The 26803-nt window shown below is 39.4% G+C and overlaps 1 protein-coding gene across 1 annotated transcript in view; it reads left to right on the top strand.

Moving 5' to 3' along the window:
* LOC126235233 (Down syndrome cell adhesion molecule-like protein Dscam2) overlaps window positions 1–26803 on the top strand; it is a 263828-nt gene that overhangs the window by 85149 nt on the left and 151876 nt on the right. The window contains exons 8-10 of the mRNA XM_049943965.1: window positions 6887–7128; window positions 8636–8873; window positions 25042–25188. Of these exons, the coding sequence (XP_049799922.1) occupies window positions 6887–7128; window positions 8636–8873; window positions 25042–25188 (627 nt within the window). The remainder of the gene's footprint in view (window positions 1–6886; window positions 7129–8635; window positions 8874–25041; window positions 25189–26803) is intronic.

Raw genomic sequence — 26803 nt, 5'->3', positions numbered from 1 at the left:
TGCAACCCACGGTTGCTTCATCAGGAAAGAGGGAAGGAGAGGGAAAGACGAAAGGATGTGGGTTTTAAGGGAGAGGGTAAGGAGTCATTCCAATCCCGGGAGTGGAAAGACTTACCTTGGGGGGAAAAAGAGACAGGTCTGCTTGTGTCTGTTATGTGCAGATGGATATGTGTGTGTGTGCGAGTGTATACCTGTCTCTCTTTCCCCCCAAGGTAAGTCTTTCCACTCATGGGATTGGAATGATTCCTTACCCTCTCCCTTCAAACCCACACCCTGTCGTCTTTTCCTTTCCTTCCCTCTTTCCTGATGAAGCAACCTTGGGTTGCAAAAGCTTGAAATTTGTGTGTGTGTTTGTGTGTTTTTTATTGTGTCTATCAAGCAGTGCTTTCTCATTTGGTAAGTCACAGCATCTTTGTTGAGTATATAGTAAATACTCTTGGTCAGTTTGTGACCTCATAATAGAACATTTGTACATTAATTTTGCAGTTATGAATAACTTGACAAAGATCTTACCATATTTGGTGCTGCAATGTGTTCCTGGTAAAATTAAGAGCTACAAGTACAATATAAACATAAAATTATGGTTAACTAAACTTGCAAATAAATATTGTTGGTATCACAATGTGTGTTCATTTGGAGGAATTCCTAGTTATGACATTATTTGTGTGTAACTAATTATGTTGTTTATAAGTGTGTATCATTTTGTTTTATAACTAAAGTAACATGTTTTTGTAACTGCAGGCATTATCAACTTTCATATGGTATACTGTAAGTGTAAATTGTATGGTAGGTTCCATTGTTATAGTTTTTAGAAACTATAATAGTTGTGAACATTAATAACTTTTTAAATAATGTGGTTATAAATAAGCTTTAATGTAACTGAGCTTGCCTAGTCTGTGCATTTAATTTCTTGTAGCATGTCTATAAAGCATTTTATGTATTTTTTGTAAATATTACACTTTATCTACACCAATGGCCTTGTTTTCAATGGTAACACTGGTTCCCATCAGATCACCGAAGTTAACACGTTATCGGGCTGGGCTAGCACTTGGGTGGGTGACCATCCAGTCTGCCGAGTGCTTTTGGCAAGTCAGGTGCACAGAGCCCTTGTGAGGCAAACTGAGGAGCTACTGGATTGAGAAGTAGCAGCTCCAGTCTCATAAACTGACATGCGGTCAGGAGAGTGGTGTCTTGACCACATGCTCCTCCATATCTGCATCCAGTGATGCCTGTGGGCTGAGGATGACATGGCGGCCAGTCGGTACCGTTGGACGTTCCAAGGCCTGTTCAGATGGAATTTAGTTTAGTTTAGTATTACACTTTATCTCCTAACTCTAAGTCGATGGAGGTGCCACATTTCTTCACTCAGCAAGCACGTTGTCTTATTCCCTCACTCAGGATATTCCTGCTGTCTATTCATCTCCTGCCTGAGCACAGCTCAGCTCCCCATGGCCTTCGCTTCTCCACTTGCTTTCCGTGTCACTCACCAACTGGTGACAGCCAGCCAATCCACCAAATGCTAAATGCTATCATAATTTTTGTGAGTTAAATTTTCATAATGTCACATGATCCACAATTATGCTCATGCAGTCACAGCTGTTGTGGTACTTTTGATTACTACCTCAGGTGCTATGGAAGCCCAGATGAATGTCACCTGTAGTGTAATACTGCCCCCACTAGCCTTCATCCATACAGCAGTGGATGCTTCGGGCAGCTGTTCACCTGGATGCGAGTGTACCCGGACACAGCCATCAACCTTGTGTAAAATGAACCAGGAATGATTCAGCTGACTAGGTAACACATTTCCATTAATTCATGATTGAATCTCAATGACTCCATATCCACTGCAGTCATTTTTGTTGGGTTAACATGAGAGCAGGTGGGTGTCCTATTGCAGAGCCTCCCCTTCAACAACATGTGCTCTGAAATGCTTGTACCTCCACCAGCAATGTTCTTCGTCATCACATCTTCTACATATCATTGCCTATTCTGCTTCACAGAGTGGGCAAGCTCTCCATCTCCACATTCTTTGATTAGTTGCGAACATCCAACACCCTGTCACCTACTCAAATTTTCATCATCCTTCAACCACTTTCCATAGATACCCATGAGAATAGTACATATACAGCCAACCTCATTCATGGTTTCCAAGATACTTGTTCTCAGTGCCAGGCCATAATAAACTACTTTTTTCAAAATTTATTGTGTCAGTGGATTTCCCCATTTGTGGTTTGCATCACTGCTAGAATTATTATATTCTCGGCCCTTATTATATTCACACAGAAAATCCATGAACAATAAAAATTAAGGATAAAAAATGTGGCCTGTATCATTACTAAAATGATCCTCCATTCGTTTCTGTTCCACTTAGATACTTTTCTTGTCACATCATTTACCCACAATGCCATCAAGCAGCATTCACTCTCAATGTGGTCAGTGGTCATAATGTTTTGACTCATCAGTGGAGTTTATCATAGTCATGGGGCCCCACCCAAAATTATTATTCATGTTCCTCCAGAATGTGTTATATTTCAAACTCACTGGGTCTACCATGTTCTCCTTAAAAACCTACATAAGCAAGTTGCTCAACTCATGGCAATGCATTCAACTTGTTCATAAAATAATGTTTGGGTGAATCCATGTTGCAAGAAACTGTAACATATTTACCAAAATATTTGGCAGTCAGAGAGAAGGACACAGCAAGAGGAACTCTGTCTAAAATAATAGTACATAAAAGTGGAATAATGAGTCCAAAGCATTGAGCTGATATATTTAACAGAATTGCAAATGTGATTATCACACTTCCCTGTTAGAGGTCTTAAATTATAAGACCAAGCAAGATAGAACATTGATTAAGATTGTGACCACACCTGTGGGAGGAGCAAGATTCAATTTCCTATTTGATGAACTTGATTTAGATTTACTCCAAATTGTTTAAGGTGAATACTGGGACATTTCCCTTGGAAAGGACATGGCTGATTTGTGCCTCTGCTCTGTCTCTATAGACATTTTTGTTGTTTGGACATTAAATCCCAGTATTCTTCTTTCCTCCCTTTCAGTTTTAAATTAATACAATCATACTATATCAGAGATCCAGTGTTAGTATAGGTTGGGATGACATACCTTTTCTGTGTGTCGTTGATGGTCCATATAGTATCAGTGGCAGTGCATCTCATATTCTTACTTTATTTATTATTTTTTTTTTTCATGCATTCTTGACAGAAGAAAGCATTCAGAAATACATGTGTTTGTCAAACCACATGTTCATGGATTTCTTTTCTGTCTTTCAACATTGGAATCATGTGACAAACCGAATGGTCTGATGCCTCAGATATTTTCAAAGATTCTGACTGTAATGATAAGTAAATGCCTTAATGGAACACAGTCACATAAAACATATTTAGCAAGAACAGCTGACTGATTGAAGAGTAATTGTTACAACATTTAAAAAATTATGGAACATATTTGTAAAGACCATGCACAACATAACAACAAAACATAGAAAAATAATTAACTCTCAACACATATGGCAACAAAATAGTTGCACTGTCTTTTCAACTAGGAATAAGTACTTTGCTACTCCTAGATCTTTACATTTGTTTTAGAATGCCTCAAAAAGTACAGTTTGATGAAGAGGGTAGATGAGGAACTCTTGCACCTATTGTACAATACATAGGCAGATGAAACTTTATTTTGGAAGCACCAAACAGCAAATTCTTATTTACTTTACTTTAGATCACAGTTAATTTACTGAAATAGATTCATTAGTGCCTTAGCTTCCTGCAGCTCTATCAGACAATGCTGAACCCAAGGAGCATGTTAAATTAGCAAAAATCAAGCCATGAGAAGTCTACCTCAGAATATTGCTTCTTCCCAGTTGCTACTTTTCATTGTTCCTATCTGAGACAGTAGTGTATTTTGAGTCATTGTCAGTATAATATGTCAGCTAGCAGTGAATTGCCTTCCATATTCCAAAAAATCTGACCTATAGCAGTTTTCATTTGCAGAATGGTAAAACTCTTTGAAAAAAAAACATTCTAAACCAGCTTATGTTAAGTAATGAAATATGTTTATTGTATCAAAAGGAAAGCTCAGTTGAGAAAACTATATATTTACGAGACAACAAAATTTTCAGAATGAATCTTTCTCTGTGCAGTGAAGTGTGTGCTGTTTTGAAGTTTCCCTGGATGATTAAAACTGCGTGCCGGTCTGAAACTCAAATTCAGAATCTTGCTTTTTACACACAGTGCTCTTATCAACTTATACACTTAGCTACACAGTGAAAATTCATTCCAGGCTGTGATTAAGCCATTTTCACCATAGCTAGTCCCTTGAGGTGTACAGGAGAACTTGTGTGAAGTTTGAGAGCTAGGAAAGAGGTTCCTAGAGAAATAAAGCTGTGAGGCTGGATTTGTGAGTTTTAACTGGATTGCTCATGGCCCATGAAAGGCAAAGGTTCCAGGTTCAAATCCCAGTGTAGGTCTTAGTTTTAATTTGCCAGAAAGTTTCAAACTCTGCTGCAGAGTGAAAATTTTATCTTAATGCATGTGATCTTTTTGTTCTTCAAATGGAATGTACACACCTGTCTCCATGAACCATCTGGTTTAGACCAGTTTGTCATGTAGTAAAACATAATAATGCATTTGACAGATTTTGCTCTATGTTTTAAAAATTACTTCCCTTAGATATGACAGCCTGATTACCTACATGAACTAAATTTTGAATTTCTTCAAGTAAAGGCTGATCATTGTGTAAAGATATTTAATAGAGTTAGTTGAGTAAAATTCCCTGGGGTGACACATTTTTCTGCCTTCTCTACTTGCTCTTGTGCAGATTCTGGGAAGGTTCTTGATGTTCAGGTTGAAACTGAAGTCATTTGTGATGTTTTAGGCCTTCCAGAAAAAGAGATGCTCGATTGTGTCAATGGAGATAAAGAATAGGTACATACATGCAATTTTCAACAAATACAAAACCTTTGTAAACAATATGACACCTGAAACTAAAACCATACACTATTGTTTAATCAGGACAAAGAAAAGTTAATCTCTGCTATCACTGCTGATTAATCTGTATATTGAAAAATCAAAAATGTTAGGAAGACCTCTTAACTGGAATACTAATGCATGTGGAACAGGTTCAGATACTGTGGTTTCAGGTAACTTATAGTGAGAAAGATGAACTCAGAAAAGCCATTACCATGCAGTTTCATTTTAAGTAGAAACAGAATATAAAGTGTGAAGAGTAATAGAAATTCTAATAACATCAAACTTCGGAATGTATGGTCAAACAAGTAAAGGATCAAAAATGAACAAAATTATCCATGTCAGATGAGGGTGCAGAGAACAAGATGGTCACTAGTCAAAAATATGTCACTAGCCAATGACAGTGCAAGAAACTTCTGACACTGCACATTTGGCTCATAGTACTGCATGGCAGTTAAGGAATGGAATAAAATGAATACAGTTTTGGATTTAATGCTACAAAAATGTGTTAGAGATCAAGTAGGCAGAAAAAAGTACAAAATAAAGAGGAGTAGGTTGCATTAGTTCATTTCTTTTGAGGAGCCTGCTGTATCTGTGTTGGAGGTGAAAGCACATTCAATTCCTTTTCTATAGCATCCAAAATTTTCTGCTAACACAACAAGCATGTTATATTTTTAGGAAATCTAGGAAGTATACTTATATAGCTCATGACTGTGCAAGCTCCCAATTGTGCTATTTCCTGCTACTCATTTGCTAGCATTTCTTTCAAAGTAATTGCAGAAACTGAAATAGCAGGCAATGCCAGACAGGAAGCAGCTGTAGGTATTGAGAGCATTCTGGGTGGCAAAACTATGAAAATTGTTTATGTATGTTTCTTCAAAAAATGTTACTTAATAATCAGTCTCCAGCTCTACTCTTGAAATAACTTTCAACTAGTTCAAACCGTGGATATTTCTTATGGATTCAACTACATGGAACTGTTTAGAGTGGAGACTTACTTTACAAAATTCAAATTATACATTTTTTTTTAAAATATTGGTGTTATCCAGTATTATCTCATATCTTCACTGGTAAGTCTCTCCATTTTTTATACCAAGTTTCCCCTTAGGCTGTCAGTGAGGTGTTGGTAGCCCTGAACCACACTTGATGTGAATGTAAGGGCATCTGCTGATGAACTCCACCTGCTGCATGCCGCCTGAGGAGTGCCACAAACAAATAATACAATACAAAACAAATATCTGAATTAACACAAAATATCACACACATGAAAAATGATTATCTTGTGCAGTATTTAAACCTCATAACCATTATTAATTACAAATTCCCTTGCTCATTTATAGACAACAAAGGTACAGAGAATGTTGCACCTGTGATGTTTATGTAAAAAGTCCCAAATTTAATTCAACAAAAATTTTGTGCCCTCACACATTCATATATTGTTCTGATATGAATCCTGTTTCATTTCTGATCAAAAACTGGCTTCTATGTTTCACTGTGCTATGGCTCAACCTATACTTTGGTGCAGTTGTTTTGAAGGAGTGTCATGACTCAAGCTGTGCTTCAGCTGGTTATCAATGAGTTAATGTCAAACTGAAAGAAGGGGAGATAGGGAACAGGCTTGATACCAAGGGTATGTGCAAGAGTGGTGTGTGTAGCGGAGATTATCAAGGAGAATGGATATGTTACTTGTGCAGATGTTAGAAAAGGACAGGAAAAAATAGAGCAAAATCCGAAGTCAGTCAAAAGATTGATATTTGTCAAACTAAACACATCATTGTGAATTGGACCACAATCAGTTGCAGTTTTTTATGTACATGTTTCATAATTGTTTATTTTTACAAATAAAATAAATTACTATGTAGCAGAGTATAATAGAATAATGCTTGAAACTTGATATTTAATAGCATCTTCATGGCAAAAGAATGTGCAGCAAATCATAGTGGATGGAGAACAGACAAGTGCCAGTATTAATGATCTGCTCCCTGCTCATACATATCACATACGTGTACTGGCTAGAAATTCACTTGGTGTGTCAAATGGTAGTAGCATAATCACCATAACAACTACAGAAGAAGTTCCTGGTGGACCACCACGTGATATCCAGGTGCAGGCTAGGAACTCAGAAACACTCCTTGTTACCTGGAAGGTGAGTAGCTTTTGAGTCCTTTGATAGTTACAAATAAGATAGTATAAATGTCTATACAGTCAGATGAAATAAACAGAAAGTAAACATACAGCAATGCTAGGACTGTTTCTGAAAACTATTTATGAATGTGTTGAACCACTCTTGAACAGCTGTCATGTGGTATTGTTGATTAGAGACACAATTTTTCTTTGAATTTGTCAGTTCTTGTGATGTCTTGATAATGTACCCTTATACCAATATTGGTGCAAATGAGAAGGTGGTATTTTTTGTGTGATTGTCTAGAACATACGGCTGCCCCTACCACTGGCATTTTGTGCAGCCCACAGGTGAGATTTTGATACTCTTTCACTTACTATGTGGAAACTGTTACTACTGCAGAAAAAAATGGAACAGGATCTTTTTGTAGGAAATTTAATGTAGTTAAATTTTTCCTAGAGACCACAGTTTTAGAGTTATTCTAGTAAACCATACCAAACGGATGTTCAGCCACACCCCCACTCCCAAATTCAACCACAGTTGTTCAGGATTTCTACAGAAGTATGTTGTTCATTGCACTCCCTCCTACTACTGTACAAATATTTGTGACAGATCAAATTATTTCCCACATTTGACATTTTCTGGCCTTCACTGGCTGACCTTATTATGACATCAGCTTAGCCAGGCCTTACAAATTGTAAAATTGATGTTTGTGTAAATTTTACACAACAGTTTTGTCAACTTTAGCAGCTTTAAATAAACAGTTACATCATTGTACTTGTAAAGCCTTAGACTATGAAACTACTATGCTTGTAAGGATGAATTTTGGATCAAATTGTCAATGTAATTAGTTTTAGCATGATGTTTACAAAAGCAGTAACCCTTACAGGAATGGTAATATTAATAATACTAACAAAACAACTAATTATACTATTGGGATAATAGCCCAATCAATAGACACCAAAGATTATCAAATATTGGGAATAGTTCATGTAGTTGGAAATTTTTACACAGTTCTAGGAGGGAGTGCTATGAACAACATACTTACTGGAGAGGGATGAGTATGTGGTGGGGGTGTATGCGAAGGACACTTTTATTCATTTTTTTTTAATAACTTGAAAACCACATCGCAGTACAAAATTTAACTACATTAAATTTTCTACAAAAAGTTCCTGCTCATTTTTTCTGTGTTGCTTAAACGGACAGTATTAAGTACAGCTAAATCACCCTGTATGAAAGATATTGCAAATGGTGACAATTCATTATTTAAAGTAATCAGATGTCTTTACATGCACATAAAAGATAATCATTGGATACTACCATACAAAATGTGGATGTAGAGCTGAAGTTTATAAAATCTCATAAAAATAGATACACTGAATCACTTAGCAAAGCAGTCCCTTTTTTGCACTTAGTGTTGCACATTATGTGCCAGGGCAAGACATAAGTCAATTAGAATGTGTGTGAAATTATTTTATTTCTTACCTACAGACTACCTATAGTAGTTTTTCTTAAATCAATCTTGTTGCAGCCTCCAGAAGAACATCTTCATCATGGTGAAATAATGGGGTATTACATTGGATACAGAGCAGCAAATTCATCAGAGCCATTCCACTACAAAACATATGAAGTAATTCCTGGCATGGAATTAAGGAACATACTGTCTGGACTTCGTAAGTTTACAGAATACAGTGTACTGGTGCAGGCATACAACAGGGCAGGTGCCGGACCAAGGAGTGAAGAAGTTTTAGCAATGACAGATGAGGATGGTAAGGCATTAAAAGAATAATCTATTATTTATTTAATTTTGAATATTGCGTGACCTTTCTCTGAGTGATTAATTGACAGAAAGAGAACATAATAACTGCAGGTTAGAAAAGAAACAGAAAATGTGTAAAACTAAATTACTACATTTTATGACTCTATTTATTGCAAACTCTTTACTATGTAGTAGATATTATAGACAAAAAGAGCAAATGAGAGTTTCAGAATGGCTTATTTAAATGTAATCTTTTTGCATGACAGGATTCACACACTATACCAGTTGGTAGATAGCTAGAAGAGTATTGTGTCATAACATACAATTTCAAGTCATTGACTTGTGTAGAGTCTCATCCAAAAACAAAAACTAGCTTACAATTTTCCTTATAATATCAGTAATATAATATACTGTACTGGAAAATTAATTAATTAAGCAATTCATATTTTTTCTTTGGAAGTAACAAACTTTTAAAAATCAACAGTCCTAAGTACTTGCTCCTTCCTGCTCAAATTTTCAGGTTGTCATTCATGAATTCTGCTTAATAGAAACAATTCTACACTAGTTTCTCACATAATGTTTTTTTCAGTGTTTACTAAATTAATGCTGAACACTTCTCTTCCTTTCACTTCTAAATAAATTTTTGTACCCATATAAAGTGGAGTTTGAGCATAAAATTTTAAGCCATGGTTGGGCAGCATAAAATTATTTTGATTTCTGGTGTTGTAATCATGCTGAAATTGATCTGCTACAAATAAATCAGGTTTACTGTGTATAAAGATAATCATCTCATAGATGCATAGTGAGAGAACATTTAACATACTTAGATTTTTTAGGTGTGGGTGACTTGATTTTCCTCGCCTTACATTGTGCATATTTCTAATGAAGGTTTCCTGAAGTTTTAATATTCGACACATGGTTTGTGTTACTCCTAAGTACAACTCCATAGCTTATTACTGACTCAAAGCAGCTGTGATATACTACTTTTCTTATGCCCATACTGGTAGCATTGTACAATATCGTCTTTGTAAATTCCAGGCTATTTAATTTATTTGCAAGGTACTGTACATGTGAGCTCCATGATATATTTTTATCTAGCGGCATTCCTGGGAATTTCACACTGCTAGCTTCATGCAAATCCTGGTTTCTGTGACTGACCTGAATATCATTTAATTTCACTTGTTTTATTCTAAACTGCATTGACTGAGTCTTTTCCATGTCTAATTTTAACCTGTTTAAACCAAACCAGGTACTATCTAATTTTTTCTAAAATGTTTAACACAGTTTGAGGAATTTGGTCAGTACTGTTACTTGCAATGATTACAGATATTTCATGTGTAAATAAACTAAGTGACATTCTGTATTAAGTGGTAGATCATTTATGTAAAACAGAAACAGAATGGAACCTAAGACATAACCTTGGAGTACTCCATGTGAAATGATTTTCCATTTTGAAGTATAAGTCCCTCTCTCAGATGATGTAACCACTCTTTGTCTTCGGTTGGTTAGATAGGACTTTTTAAACCATTGTAATACCACGTCCCTAATTCCATACTTTTCCAGATTACAGAGTAGCAGGAAATGGTTCACATTATCAAAGGTCACAAAACATTCCTGTGGCAATACAGTGAGTTGTCTAGAGAGGAGCTAATTCTGCCTACAAAATGCTTCATAGCAAAACCTGAGTTTTTGTCTTTTTGAAGTCCATACTGATTTTTTGAGATGATTTTAAATTTTTCAAATTTTGAATTTGTATGCTGACTACCTTTTCAAATATATTTTATAGTGATGGAAGAAGAGAGATTGGGTGATAGTTTCCCATAGGTTCTTTTCATCTGCATCTACATCTACATGATTACTCTGCAATTCACATTTAAGTGCTTGGCAGAGGGTTCATCGAACCACAATCATACTATCTGCCTACTATTCCACTCCCAAACAGCGCATGGGAAAAACGAACACCTAAACCTTTCTGTTCGAGCTCTGATTTCTCTTATTTTATTTTGATGATCATTCCTACCTATGTAGGTTGGGCTCAACAAAATATTTTCGCATTCGGAAGAGAAAGTTGGTGACTAAAATTTCGTAAATAGATCTCGCCGCGATGAAAAACTTCTTTGCTTTAATGACTTCCATCCCGACTCGCGTATCGTATCTGCCACACTCTCTCCCCTATTACATGATAATACAAAACGAGCTGCCCTTTTTTGCACCCTTTCGATTTCCTCCATCAATCCCACACCGCGCAGCAATATTCTAACAGAGGACGAACGAGTGTAGTGTAAACTGTCTCTTTAGTGGACTTGTTGCATCTTCTAAGTGTCCTGCCAATGAAATGCAACCTTTGGCTTGCCTTCCCCACAATATTATCTATGTGGTCTTTCCAACTGAAGTTGTTCGTAATTTTTACACCCAGGTACTTAGTTGAATTGACAGCCTTGAGAATTGTAATATTTATCGAGTAATCGAATTCCAACGGATTTCTCATGTGGATCACCTCACACTTTTCGTTATTTAGCGTCAACTGCCACCTGCCACACCATACAGCAATCTTTTCTAAACCGCTTTGCAACTGATACTGGTCTTCGGATGACCTTACTAGACAGTAAATTACAGCATCATCTGCGAACAACCTAAGAGAACTGCTCAGAATGTCACTCAGGTCATTTATATAGATCATGAACAGCAGAGGTCCCCAGACACTTCCCTGGGGAACACCTGATATCACTTCAGTTTTACTTGATGAGTTGCCGTCTATTACTACAAACTGCGACCTTCCTGACAGGAAATCACAAATCCAGTCGCACAACTGAGACAATACCCCACAGGCCCGCAGCTTGATTAGAAGTTGCTTGTGAGGAATGGTGTCAAAAGCTTTCCGGAAATCTAGAAATACGGAATCAACTTGAGATCCCTTGTCGATAGCGGCCATTGCTTCGTGCCTTTCTTGAATATTACTGTGTACTTCAGAGTGTCTGGAAAATAACCTTCTTAATTATTGTAGATAGTGGCTGTGTGGTTATTTTAGTGATGTTTTTAACACTTGTGTTGGTATCTCATCCCACCGTGCAGATGTTTAACTTTTTAATGATAGTATCACATTTTCTATATCTTTTATATTACTTTTGGTAAATATACTGAAAAGTTCACCTTCAAATTGCTCACTGTTGAAGAAATTTACCTTATCTAGTTAATCTTCTACATTGATGTTTGATCTGTTTACATGTAGAAAGAATTCATTAAATAATTCATAAATCTGAGCAGAATTTACAATATTTTTATCCTCTATCTTGATTTCAGAAATATCATGGCATCTAACTGTGGCACTTGTTTCAGATTTGATCACTTGCCACAATGCCTTTGATTTGTCTTCATTATCCAAAATAAAATTACTATTTTCCAGTTCTTTTGCTGCTTTTACAGCCTTTTGAAAAATATTATTGTAATTTTTTTTTACATAGGTAACAAAATCAGGACTCCTGTTATGTTTTAGTTCCCTGTGTAGCTGTCTTTTTCTTGCATTAGAGATTTTTAATCCTTCAGTAATCCACTCTACCTTATTTCCTACTTTTTATGATGTACAGTAAGAGGGAAAGTTCATTAAAAGCATGTAGGAAGTTTTCCAAGAAAGAAGCAAAATTTTGAGAACATGAAGCACAGTGATCTACAGCCCCCTCCACATTATTTAATCTACGATGGAATAAGTTAATATTTTATTTGCTGAACTGACATTTGGTGTAGGTTTTTTTGGTTCAAGTTTCTATTGTTTTTAGTAACTCCATAAACAGAGCAATGATCAGAAAATCCTAAATCTAAACAACACTTATTTGCCTCGTTATAAGCATAATTGGTTGAAATATTATCTAAACATGTTGCCAATATGTCATTTACTCCAGTGAAATCAGTGAATTTAGAACTGAAACCTAATATTTGAATCCCTCTTCTTGGTTTATTTCTGAAGTTCTTGCAATAGACACTAGAATTTTGATGCAAAATGTTTTATTAGGTCTGTGCCTGGAATTTTTTAATCTCTCAAGCATGCTGGCTTTAAAAGAATGACAAATTACTAACTCAAAACTTAAAAGTCTATAATAACTAACTTGACTGAATAATATGCACGTGAATAACTTGCTAGATATTAGAAGTTATCCATTTGCAGATGGTATTGTTTGAGCGACAGTGTTGAGTGCTTGCTAACATAATGCTTGGTTTAGTTGTTCAGATGTTCACAGAATTAAAGGAATAGAAAGAATAAAATTTAGTACCCCTCTCCTCCCAATTTCAAATGAGACCAGTGGACTGGTTAACTTAACACCATTATTCCATTAACAGTTTACTGTGTTTCCCAACCATAAGACATTTTGCAGTGACTCTATGAACTTTATTTATAGCACTGTAATACTGGCTGATGATCAGAAACTCTCCCATTGTCAGACAAACTTAATTATATGCCTTTCTTACACCACCAGAATTCAGACCAGCTGCATCAGTATATTTCCTCACTTCAGCAACCTTGGCACCTAAGGACGGTTAGTAATACTTTGACAAGTGTCACATCCTACTGAGCTTGAAAAGGCCTATTTTTCAGAGGTGCATGCAGAAAATTCTTCCAAAAAGGAGGATATTGTTTCTGCTTCAGAATGACTGCTTTGTCACCCTTTTCTTCATTTGCTAACTCCTGTGCCTTGAGTTCATTATTTTAACAGAATACATGAGACCCTCTGTTCTTTGACCATTTCTCAATATGTCATTGTTGAACTCATTTCAAAAGTAATAATTCCATAAAGCTCAATGTGGCAAAGGATTTGTATTCACTATGAAAAGCAAAATTATTTTGCATTTCCAGATATTTCGTATAGAAGTCTACACTGTTCTTTAGTCCAAGACAGTCATTACCAGTGCACAATATCATGTATACTACTTATTTGACATGCTGTTATCCTTCGACACATCCCTTTATTGTCTTCTGATACGCATTGAATGTGATGTTCTTAAGAAAGCAGAGACTTAGCTTTATTGTTAATAACTGACAGTCTATTTGTTGTCTGTATATAACCAGCTTTACTTTGACAGTTATGAAGGTGGAAGAATGCATTGCTACTGTGATAAAAAAAAGTATGTTGCTAATATCCTAAAATCAGCTTATGGTTACAAACTTCCGCTTTGTGATCTAAATTGTTATCTTTAGAAAACTCCCTTGATACTATATGTGCTACATCTACTGTACTTTGACCATACAATTACTATTAACAGCTGTTTGGATGTATGTCTGCTGTTGAAAATGAGACACAAACCATCAAGTACGCCACAGCAGAAACTGTTCATTGCTATGTTATCCCTCTAATTATGAAAAGCATGAAGAATGCCAGGATAAAAAATATAAGGTTTGAATATAGCAGCCTATCTGAAGTGTCCTCTTACAGATGATACATTTGCTTATTTGGAGAGAGATGTGGAAATATAAAGGGCACTCAAATAATCAAATGAAAACGAGACAGATGGAAAAAATTAAGTAAATTGTTGATTATTTCAAAAGTAATCACCATAACTGTTAATACATTTATCCCACTGTGAGACAAGATGATCAGCACCTTCATGGAAACATGTCTGTGGTTGAAACTTCCTGGCAGATTAAAACTGTGTGCCCAACCGAGACTCGAACTCGGGACCTTTGCCTTTCGCAGGCAAGTGCTCTACCAGTTCGAGTCTCGGTCGGGCACACAGTTTTAATCTGCCAGGAAGTTTCATATCAGTGCACACTCTGCTGCAGAGTAAAAATCTCATTATGTCTGTGGTTGCCTATGGAACTGTAACTCTACACAAGTGTGCACATCTTTGACTGAAGCAAATCAAAGGCCACAAATGTCAAAACAACCTTGGCAACATGGGGGTCTGCTCACATCTTTACAAGACTCCTTTTAGTACGCTGCAGAAATTTTGTCAGAAAGCTCTTACACATCCTCCATATAATCCTGGCCTCTCCCCATATGATTTATTTATGCCTGGAGCTTTCAAGAAAGGCATTTGTGGCCATTGATTTGCTTTGGATGGAGAGATGCATGCCTCAGCACAAACATGATCCCACAGACAACTACAAACATTTTTCAATGACGGCACTGACCATCTTGTCTCACAGTGGGATAAATGTATTAACAGTTATGGAAATTACTTTTGAAATAATAACCAGTACTTACTTTTTTCCATCTGTCTTGTTTTCATTTAACTGCCCCTTGTAAAATATTTATGACCACCTCAAAAAATGGTTTCATCATTCTCTCGAAATGATTTAGGGAAACCATGTGAAAACTAAATTATGATGACTGGTTTTGGATATGAACCTCATCTGTTTTGATTACAATTCTCATAGCATGACCAACAGTTTTCTGTGAGTGGGTACCATTCTGGTAGTGAGAGTGAACAGGTGTCAAGTGCTGTTACATTCAGTTTCATAAAAAGTGGTACATGATCATTTCTGATACTTGCTGAACACAAAAGGTATCACTGTCCTACTGTAATGATTACTTTCATCACTGGGAGTTTTTAGATGAGTATATTATGTTCAAAGTAATAAATAACTTATCAGTGCATTTTAAACACTCCTGATGAACACTGCCTTGATTTTCTGTTCTTTGGAACAACTTATGAAAGATCATAGTACTCTTTTTTTCAACTTATGAAAGGTCATAGTACTCTTTTCTTGGAGACAGTCATTCAACATTTAGATGTAGGCTATTGAATTTTCCAAGCAAGAATCATCAGTGCTGAATCTACAGAACAAGAACCAACACATTTTGCTAATTTACTTATTAAGGAAACTACAAAAAGCCACCAACAAACAGTAAAACACTCTTCAAAACCAACAAAACAATAAGGATCCCTTCTGCGGATCAAGCAAATAACAACTAATTCCTACAATCAAAGTACCCTTTGACTCTATAACCATACAACCGTTTCACATCAAAGTCAGCTGTTAGCAGCTGGTAGATAGCATAACACACAGAAGCGACATACCATAATTTTTGCGGAAGAGAGGATGGTCGAGGTGGGATACTGTGGAACTGGCCAATCGTCCCTGCATTCAGCGAGTCAAGAACTGCTCACTGAACGATCAGGTGCCGGCTTATCTAGCCCCAGGTGGAAGAATATTTCTGGGACTATTTGCATACTTGTGATTGCCAGGAAATAGTTCATTGATCATCACACCCCTTCCTCTGCTGTTGGTTGGTGCCTTCTGATGGACGGTGGCTGCACCTACGTGTTTGTTATCAACTGTGGTACTTGCTGGTAAACACACTTGTGTCAGACAGACTTCGCAGCGGAGCCAGCAACTTGCATCACTGGTCTGTCTGGGGTGTTGCTGCTGCAGTAGGCATCTGTGGTGACTGGAGCAGTCCATCTCCCCATCACTACCAGGGGCGAGGCGAATGCACATCTTGACGTCGGTTCCAGGTTCCACTGGTGGAATGAGACGACGGTTGGCAGTGGAGGTGCTGGTGGTGGGGGGAGCCTCATTGACATCCATAGGTGAGAGACCTGTCCACGGGGATTCTGTGAAAGCTGGCGTTGGTGGCTGCGACAGCGGGAACATCAGCAGCTGCAACTGCGATGGCAGCAGCTGTAATGGCGATGGCTGCAACGGCAGCAGCTGTGATGGCGGTGGCTGCAAAGGGCTGTCCAATGAGCCCCCAGCCTCCTGAAAGACCTCAGACCAAAGGCGTGGTACCAGAGAAAATGAGAGCACCAGGCCCGACCCACGACAGAGCCGTAGCTGGCCAATGTGCTTCTGACAGAGGCAACCATTGTCAAGGATGACAGTTGCCATCATACGGTTGACGAGCTTGGAGACCTTGGTGGGGCAGGGGCAGCACTTGGGAAAACCCAATGCCTAGACTGGATCCTGCAGAGAGAAATGCAGTCACGTCGATACTGGAACAGCCAGACAAGGGTAAGCAGGAAACAGTGGTGACAAGGGCGTACGGTGAGGGCGGCTGTGCAGCTTCTCTGCTGGAGAGAACCCATCGTGACCAGAAGAATGATAAGTAAACAGGAAGAGGTTGAGGCAGCTGCCTGGGAGTGATGTTGACACAGTTTGGTCTCTGCAATTTAAGTGTGTGAACAAACCTTTCAATCAACCCATTGGATGTGGGATGGAACGGCACCATACGGAGCAGCTGGATGCCCAATGTAGCACAGAAGGAAATAAAATCTTTCAATGTGAACTGCGGGCTCTTGTCCTTCACAATTGCCTCCGGTAGACCCTCAAAGATGAAAATATGAGAGAGGGCTTGAATGGAGTGAGCAGTAGTCATTGAGAACATGCATGCAATGTATGGGAAACCACTGCTGGTGTCCACCAAAATGAGTCAGTAGTACCCGCGGCCTAGGACTAGTGTCTTTGATTCATAATCAAAACGTCTTTGGTCCCGAATTCGGATCCCACCACTGCTTAAATTTTGATTAATAATCAGCATTGGTGGCCAAAGACTTCTGGCATAAGAAGTCATCCCTCATTCCGCCAATCGCCTTGTCAAAGAGGGCGGAGGAGCGACAGAGGTTCAGGGCACTCTCTTGTCCTTGGGGTGGGAAACTACCCCTAAAGGCGGAAGAATTAGCAATAGTCAGTGGCATGAGAATGCCGAAGGCAATGGGAACCACTGCATTAAAGACACATAACATGTATCCACAGGACATGTGGCCTGTAATTGAAGAAGTTTCATGATGATCTCTCCATTGGCAAAAGATTCCAGAATAGTCCACCCATTCGGATCTCCAGGAGGGGACTGCCAAGGGGGAGGTTACCATGAGAAAAAGATTGAATAATTAATGGAAGGATAACATTCTATGAGTTTGGGTGTGTAATGTCAGAAGCTTGAATGCGGTTGGGAATCTAGAAAATCAGAAAAGGAAAATGAAAAGGCTCAATCTAGATATGGTAGGGGTCTGTGAAGTGAAGTGGAAAGAAGACAAGGATTCCTGGTCAGATGAGTATAGAGTAATATCAACAGCAACAGAAAAAGGTACAATGGGAGTAGGATTCATTATGAAGGGCAAAGAGTGTGTTACTGTGAACAATTCAGTAATAGGGTTGTTCTTATCAGAATCAGCAGCAAACCAACACTGACAACGATAGTTTAGGTATACATGCCTATCTTGCAAGCTGAAGGTGAAGAGATAGAGAAAGTGTATGATGATATTGAAAGGGTAATACAGTTTGTAAACGGATATGAAAATCTAATATTCATGGGAGACTGGAATACGGTTGTAGGGAAAGGTGTAGAAGAAAAGGTTACAGGAGAATATGGGCTTGGGAAAGGAAATGAGAGAGGAGAAAGACTAATTGAGTTCTGTAGAAAGTTTCAGCTAGTAATAAAGATACTCTCTTCAAGAATCACAATAGGAGGAGGTATACTTGGAAAAGGCTGGTTGATACGGGAAGATTTCAGTTAGACTACATCATGGTCAGATGGAGATTCTGAAATCAGATACTGGATTGTAAGGTGTACCCAGGAGCAGACATAGACTCAAATTACAATATAGTAGTGATGAAGAGTAGGCTGGAGTTTAAGACATTAGTCAGGAAGAATCAATATGCAAAGAAGTGGGATGCGGGAGTATTAAGGAATGACAAGATACGCTTGAAGTTCTCTAAGGCTATAGATACAGCAATAAGGAATGGTTCAGTAGGCAATACAATTGAAGAGCAAAGGAAATCTCTAAAAAGGGCCATCACAGAATTTGGGAAGGAAAACATAGGTACAAAGAAGGTAACTGCAAAGAAACCATGGCTAACAGAAGAAATACTTCAATTGATTGATGAAAGGAGAAAGTAAAAAATGTTCCGAGAAACTTAGAAATAGAGAAATACAAGTGACTGAGGAATTAAATAAATAGGAAGTGCAGGAAAACTAAGATGAAATGGATGCAGGAAAAATGTGATGACATCGTAAAAGAAATGGTTGTTGGAAAGACAGACTCAGCATACAGGAAAGTCAAAACAACCTTTGGTGACATTAAAAGTGAGGATGATGACATTAAGAGTGCTACAGGAATTCCACTGTTAAATGCAGAGGATAGAGTGGACTTAAGAGCAAATAAATCAGTAGGGATATATAACATTCCACCAGAATTTCTAAAATCATTGGGGAAGTGGCAACAAAATGACTATTCACGTTGGTGTGTAGAATGTATGACTGTGGCGACATACCATCTGACTTTCGAAAAGCATCATCCACACAATTTCAAAGACAGCAAGAGCTGACAAGTGCAAGAATTACTGCACAATCAGCATAACAGCTCATGCATCCAAGCTGCTGACAAGAATAATATACAGAAGAATGGAAAAGAAAACTGAGGATGTGCTAGATGATGATCAGTTTGGCTTTAGGAAAGGTAAAGGCATGAGAGAGGCAATTCTGACATTGCAGTTAATAATGGAAGCAAGACTAAAGAAAAATCAAGACTCGTTCATCATATTTGTTGATCTGTAAAAAGTGTTCGACAATGTAAAATGGTGCAAGATGTTCGAAATTCTGAGAAATGTAGGGGTAAGCTATAGGGAGAGATGGGTCATATACAATATGTACAAAAGCCAAGACAGAATAATAAGAGTGGATGACCAAGAATGAAGTGCTTGTATTAAAAAGGGTGTAAGTCAAGGATGTAGCCTTTTGCCCCTACTGTTCAATCTGTACATCGAGGAAGCAATGATAGAAATAAAAGAAAAGTTCAGGAGTGGGATTAAAATTCAAGGTGAAAGAATATCAATGTTATGATTCACTACCCTGAGTGAAAGTGAAGAAGAATTACATGATCTGCTGAACTGAATGAACAGTCTAATGAGTACAGAGTATGGATTGAGAGTAAATCAAACTAAGATGAAGGAAATGAGAAGTAGTAAAAATTAGAACAGCAAGAAACTTAGCATCAGGATTGATGGTCACGAAGTAGATGAAGTTAAGGAATTCTGCTACCTAGGCAGTAAAATGGATGATGGATGGAGCAAGGAGGACATCAAAAGCAGACAAGGACTGGCAAAAAGAGCATTCCTAAGCAATAGAAGTCTATTAATATCAAATATCAGCCTTAATTTGAGGAAGAAATTTCTGAGACTGTATGTCTGGAGTACAGCATTGTATGTTAGTGAAACATGGACTGTGGGAAGCCAGAATGGAAGAGAACCGATGCATTTGAGATGCGGTGTTGCAGACAAATGTTGAAAATTAGGTTGACTGATAAGGTAAGGAATGAGGAAGTTCTGCGCAGAAATGGAGAGGAAAGGAATATATGGAAAACACTGATAAGGAGAAGGGACAGGATGATAGGACATCTGTTAAGACATATGGGAATGACTTCCATGGTACTAGAGGGAGCTGTAGGAAGAAAAAAAGAAAGAAAGAAAGGACCAAAGGAATGGACCCGCAAAATAATCCAGATGGAGCTAGGACCACAGGGTGGCAGTCGGAGGCCAAGGACGCTGACAGGAGGAGCAGGAACCCACCATGCAGGTGATGTTACTGTCCATTCCCCACCAATAGACATGTTGGCAGGTGAGGCAACTCTGTAGGTGCACGAGGATCCACTGACAGAGGGAGGATGGTGTCATGACATGCAAATGATCAGTGTCCCCTAAGAGACTAAGATCCCCATCATGGATGGAAAGGTCATCGTGGTGAGGCCAGTCCACGTGAACCTCCGGGTCCAACACCTGATGACAGTTGGAGGGCCACTCGAGTTGAAGGAGGCCGTGTGCTGTGCAACAAGCCAGGCCTTCAGTGGCAGTAGGGTGATGATTGAGGAGTCCACATCATCCAAATGAAAACAAGCAACCTGATCACCTTTGAAGTAAGAATCCACTCCCATAGGAAGTTGAGAAAGAAGATTAGAGTTGGCATGGAGAGCTGTGGTCCAGTAATGGATGTCATAGGTGTATCCTGCAAGGAACAACACCCAGCACTGCAGGCGGCAAGTGGTCTGGGTAGGGATGGCAGACCTGGCACAGAACACAGAGACCAAAGACTTGTGGTCCATGTAGATCAAGAACCGGCAGCTGTAGATGAAGTAGTGGAAGTTCTTGAATCCAAATACAATGGCTAAGGCCTCCTTCTTGATGTGGCTATAGTTGTGCTGCGCATGTGACAGGATTTTCAAGGTGAAAGCTACTGAAAGCTCGAAACCATCAATGATATGAGCTAACACAGGCCCCAGCCCATAATCTGACACATCAGCAGCCAAACTAAGAGGCTTGGTGGGATCGTATGGGACAAGGCATGGTGGAGCAAGAAGAGCAGATCTGAGATGCTGGAATGCCCAATCACATTCTGACGACCAGGTCCAGGGAACATTCATGCAAAGCAGGTGATGTAGAGACTCTGCCAGAGCTGCAGCATGTGGGATGAAATCCCATTAATGGTCGAGTTGACCCAAGATGGATTTGAGGTGGGATATGTTTGCGTGTGTCAGGAGCCGCTGAATGCCTTGAGGTATTGTGGCATGGGATGACTGCCCACACCACCCATAGGTCACTTGGAGCACAAAAAATTGACATTTGGCCCTTTTGCACCACAACCGCCAAGTCTGCGGTACCTTGAAAAGTCACTGAAGATTCTGCACTAAGTCCGGGGCTGATATCCATGTGACTAAGATGTCGTCTAAATAATTGGTGCGGCTGGGGACCTCCTTACTCACTGACTCCAGAAAGCATTGAAAGATGACTGGAGCACTGGTGATCCCAAAGGGCAGGTGGTTGTACCGGAAGAGCCCAAAGGGAGTATTGATGATGAGGACCTCTTTAGAGGGAGCATCAACTGATAGCTGGAGGTATGTTTCCCTAAGATCAATCTTGGCAAAGATCTTTCCACCCACCAACTTGGACAGAATATCATCGACCTTTGGGGTAGGGTAAGAGTCAACGACAGTCTGGGCATTGACGGTGGCCTTAAAATCTCCATAAACCTGGAGGGACCCACCCAGTTCTTCGAGGATGACAACAGGCGAAGCCCAGCGACTGAGGTGAACCGGTGTCAGAACTCCCGCCTCCTCGAGGCAACACAGTTCCTTGTGTAGGACGTCGCACAGGGCAAAAGGCATGGGATGAGCCTTGTGAAACTTCAGAACCACTGAGGGAAGTAGTTTGACGTGTGCCTTGAAACCGGACACCCTGAAGAGGAATCAGAGAAGATGTCAGGGAAGAAATCGAAAAGCTCCTGTAAAAGAGCATCAGGGGGCACAGATTGGACTGGCCAGGCTGAATCATGGATCTCAAGGCCAAGAGAATGGAAAAGATCCATCCCCAACAGATTAATGGCTGTGGGGGCTTCCAGGACCAAAACTCAGGTGGTGACACCTTGAGAGAGATATCGCAACTGTGCCAGGAACCACCCCTGCACACGGATAATGTCATTACTATAGCTCTTCAAGGGGGTCTTGAAAGGGCAGAGTATTGGAACACCCAAGCAGCAGTGAGAGTCACCATCAATAATAATAGCCGAGGGCCCTGTGACCAAATGGAAATGGAGATGAGTCCTGTTGATTTGGACCATCAGAGTGATAGACCCCACTGTGTGTGGGAGGACCATCTGGAAAAAGTAAACGCACGGCATCTGGTCAGAATCCTCTAAGCCCAAGTCCAGAGGGTCCAATGCCATGAGGTCCATTGACAAAGAGGAGTGGCAAATGTCAGCCCAATAACACTTCATCCTGCAAGCACAACAGACCACCCACTGGAAACGACAATCACAGCCCAGGTGCGTAATAAAGCATTGACGACAGGGAAGCAACACCTCAGATAGTGCTGAGCCCAAGAACAGATAACCTGCTTGGGAGGAGGAGGAGGCAGCAGCAGGGCGCCCGCTGCAAGCCATTGGTGTGGCCGCAGCCCTGGCAACAGTGGCTCTGAGCGACGATGGGGCGGCCATGCGGCAAAGACCTGCAGTGAGGCATGGAGTGCTGCAGATTAACAGGAAGACTGTTCATGGGCACAATTGACCAACAGACATGCATCCAAGGAATGATCCTTCAGCTTCAACAGATCCATTCAAAGGGCATCATCAGGAGCATGGACCAGAATCATGTCGTGAACGTGGGCTGAACTGTACCACTGCTTATACCCTGGGTTGGCACAAGAGAAGCAGCAGTCCCAGGAGAACCCTTAAAGGCAAGTGATCCATTCCTTGTAAGACTGCGATGGAAGCTTCTGACAGCTGAAGAACTTGTGGTGAGCTACTGTGGCGTTGACCTGGGCATCCAAATACACTGCTAAACTGATGGTCAGCTGTTCATAAGGGAGGACATGGGGTTCTACCTCCAGATGCAACTGCTATACTAAGCGATAAATGTCAGGACCCAAACAGGCAAGAAAGAATGCACGATGCTGGCTGCTGTTGACGATTGTTCCAAGTGAGCCACATAATTAATCCACGGTTCAGCGGCAGGAGCGGCCAACGCCGAACCTCCAGAAGAACACCAGTCAAAGCCTGCAGACACTGAAACAGAAGTTCATTCAAGTGTTGCATACAACCCAACACCTCAAGGACACAAGCCAATGGTGCATTGACATCCAGAATACCTTCACCCATGACAACAAACAACAGAGCAACACAGGAATTCAAACAAACTCATCACCACTGCTAAATCTACAGAGCAAGATCCAACTCATTTTGCCAACTTATCTATTAAGGGAACTACAATAAACCACCAACAGTAAAACACTCTTCAGAACCATCAAAACAATAATAATCCCTTCTGTGGATCAAGCAAATAACAACTAATTCCTAAAATCAAAATTCCCTTCGACTCTATACCTGTACAACTATTCCCCATCAAAGATGGCTGTTAGCAGCTGGTAGATAGCATAACATGACAGAAGCAACATATCATAATTGTTGCGGACGAGAGGATGGTCGAGGTGGCACACCGCGGAACTGGCCGATCTTCTGTGTACTCACCGAGTCAAGAACTGCCCACTGAATGGCCAGTTGCTGACTTATCTAGCCCCGGGCGGAAGGATATTTCTCGGACTATTTGCACACACATGATCACCAGAAAATAGTTTGTCGATCATCGCACTCCCTTCCTCTGCTGTCGGTTGATGCCTTCTGATGGACAGTGGCCAATCCTACATGTTCGTTGTCAGCTGTGGCACTTGCTGTTAAACACTCTTGTGTCGGCCAGACTTCACAGCGTAGCTGGCTAGCAGCATTGCTGGTCTGTCTGCAGTGTTACTGCTGCAGTAGACATCAGTGGTGACTGCAGCAAGCAGCTTGCTTTTCTGATTTTCCATAATACATGTGGCACCCAATAGGTTGGTTAGTAAGCCATAATATTGATTCACAGTTTAGTGAGCTGCAGCAGTCAGGTCTTTTGGATCTTCTTATCTGTTAAAAATTCGATGTGCAGGTGTCTTCCAGTGCAGCATCAAAGTTTTCATATACATATTTGCTGCTGCAAGATGTCCTAGTTTTCATCTGTGGGAATCAGCCTTCTTATTTCAAACTAATGAAACCAATTCACAGCCCTGTGTGTAGAAATGACATTGTCACTCAAATAAAATGTGTGCCAAATATCAGTTGCACTATTGTGCATTCACACATTTTTCTATGATTTAACAAAGTCACTGCATAACATACCTCAGACTGTGATTTGACTGCAACTGACACACTTTTCAGCCCTCCCACTGTTGCTAACTCAATACCCAAATCATAGTCGGTATGATATCTGAACCAATAGCAAATGTTCATTCATATACTGTTTGTGCATTTCTCTTGAATGTGGACTTAAAAACCTTTGTCATGACATTCATATCCTATCCAGCCACTGTTTCTGTCACATTCCCACATAGCACTTGATTATCCAGGAACAGGCATTAGTGCTGCAAGTGCCATAAATCACATTGGTTGTTGTGTTTATACACTAACAAGTGTTGCAGGCATTACCTACTTTCTTGTTAAATAGTATCAGTTATGATTTTTCAAAAATTCTGACAAGCAATACAGAAAATATTTTTTAGCTATACAATATCATTGATTCATGAAAATTAAAATTATTTAGAAAATAGTATAATTGCCGTAGTAATTATGATTGTTGTATCATTCACTTCTTATTTATATGTCATATTGATAGTAATATATTAATTTTTAAATTAATAAGGATGTGCTTTCAGTTAAGAAGAATAAACTTTGCAGTTCCAGGATCTCCACCTTCAGAAGTCCACTGTACAGCCTTATCGTCACAGAGCATTTTGGTAGTTTGGTCTTCCCCTCCAATATCTGACATAAATGGGGTTCTCCTTGGTTACAGAGTTACTTATAGAACTGTAATGGAATGGGATGGTATGTGAATACTATATAAACATTACAATGTTGTTTTTTTGTTGTCAGCGTGTTTTGTTTAACTTGTATTTATACTGTTCGTATGCCAATTATCACTTTTTGTTATATCTGGTACTAATTCCCTTTCTAACTAAGGGGTAGTTTCCTAGAATAAGAAAACTGATTTAATGTTACTCAAGACATAAAAGAGTGGATAAAATTTTAATTTCAGTTTGACATGAGGGCATAAAATAAAATAAAACAAGTGGTAAAAGAATTATAGCTAAAGTTGTTCGTTCTAGAGTACTGACAAAACATGCATATTCAACATACAGTGAAAATGAGGAGGTATTTCTTCTTTTTCCTGGCCTTTTTTACCTCCACAGTGTCAGCATATTAACATGGATTTTACAATGCTAGTGGTAGAAGATGACCAGATGCCCTTTCTATCACCACCCATTCCCTCCACCCTTCCCCACCAGGATGGAATATATGTACACCATCTGTCTGTATCAAGTGTTATGCAAATGAAAGTGTGAGAACTTTTTCAAATTGTTTATGAACTGTCTAACTGAAGGAGGATGTGGTTACCAGCCCAATATTCACCTAGTTGGGTGTGGGAAACTATCTAAAAACCACATTCAGGCTGGCCAGCACGCCAAATCATTAATTTACCGAGGGGAGTTGATGTGGTGCTAGCACACCTCCTTAAAATCTCAGAAGGAGCACATTATTGCAGATTCTTCAAACAACTTAGGGCAATTCAGCCCTATAATATTTACAGCGACCGCCAGTATTTCTATGGGAGTACACCCAGCCATTTTTAAGGCATAAACTGCAACAGAGAGGCAATGTGTCTTGAAAATTTAAAACTTCAGTTCTCAGAGTAATTCAGGAAATGTAACACACACACACTGAACATTAGTGCCAGCAAAGATGACCAAAGTCAGAGATATTGATAGTGAGACTACAAACTAGCAGCTGGGATAACATTTACTCTGTCCCTCTGTTTTTTGACAAAGGAGAGATCAGGATTCTGGGCAGAGTTTAAGCAAAAACCTCCATCACCGTTTACAAGGTTACTTGCAAATTTAATCTCAACTGCCTCCTTAATAACACTGTCCCAATAGCTGGACATGCATGTCAATATCTCGGTATTGTGATATAACATCGGGTGACCCGTATCCAAGCAATGCTCGGCAATAGCAGATCTACTTGGCTGCTGTAATCATGTGTGCCATTTAAGCTCAGTACATTGGTCCTCCACGGTCCTGATAGTCTAATATATGCCATGTCACAGCTACAAGGAATGTGATATACACCCACCTTACACAAAACAAGATCATCCTTAACTGAACCCAAAAACACTCTAATTTTAGATGGAGGTCAAAAAACACATTTCATGTCATTTTTCCATAAAATATGACCGATCTTGTTGGAAGTGCTTCCTACATAAGGCAAAAAGACAGTAGACTTAGGTGTCGACTGAGTATTATCATCAATCACCTAATGCACAGTTGGTCAATAACACAATGGACATTCAACCTGTTTTTCACTATAACCATTGTGATGAAACGTAATTTCAAGATGGGACAGCTCAGCTGGCAAGGTCTCAGTGTCAGAAATGGCATGTGTC

Source organism: Schistocerca nitens, chromosome 2 (genome assembly GCF_023898315.1).
Source record: "Schistocerca nitens isolate TAMUIC-IGC-003100 chromosome 2, iqSchNite1.1, whole genome shotgun sequence".
NCBI lineage: Eukaryota > Metazoa > Arthropoda > Insecta > Orthoptera > Acrididae > Schistocerca > Schistocerca nitens.
Note: the sequence above shows the minus strand (reverse complement) of the source record. Positions and strands in the feature narration are given on the sequence as shown.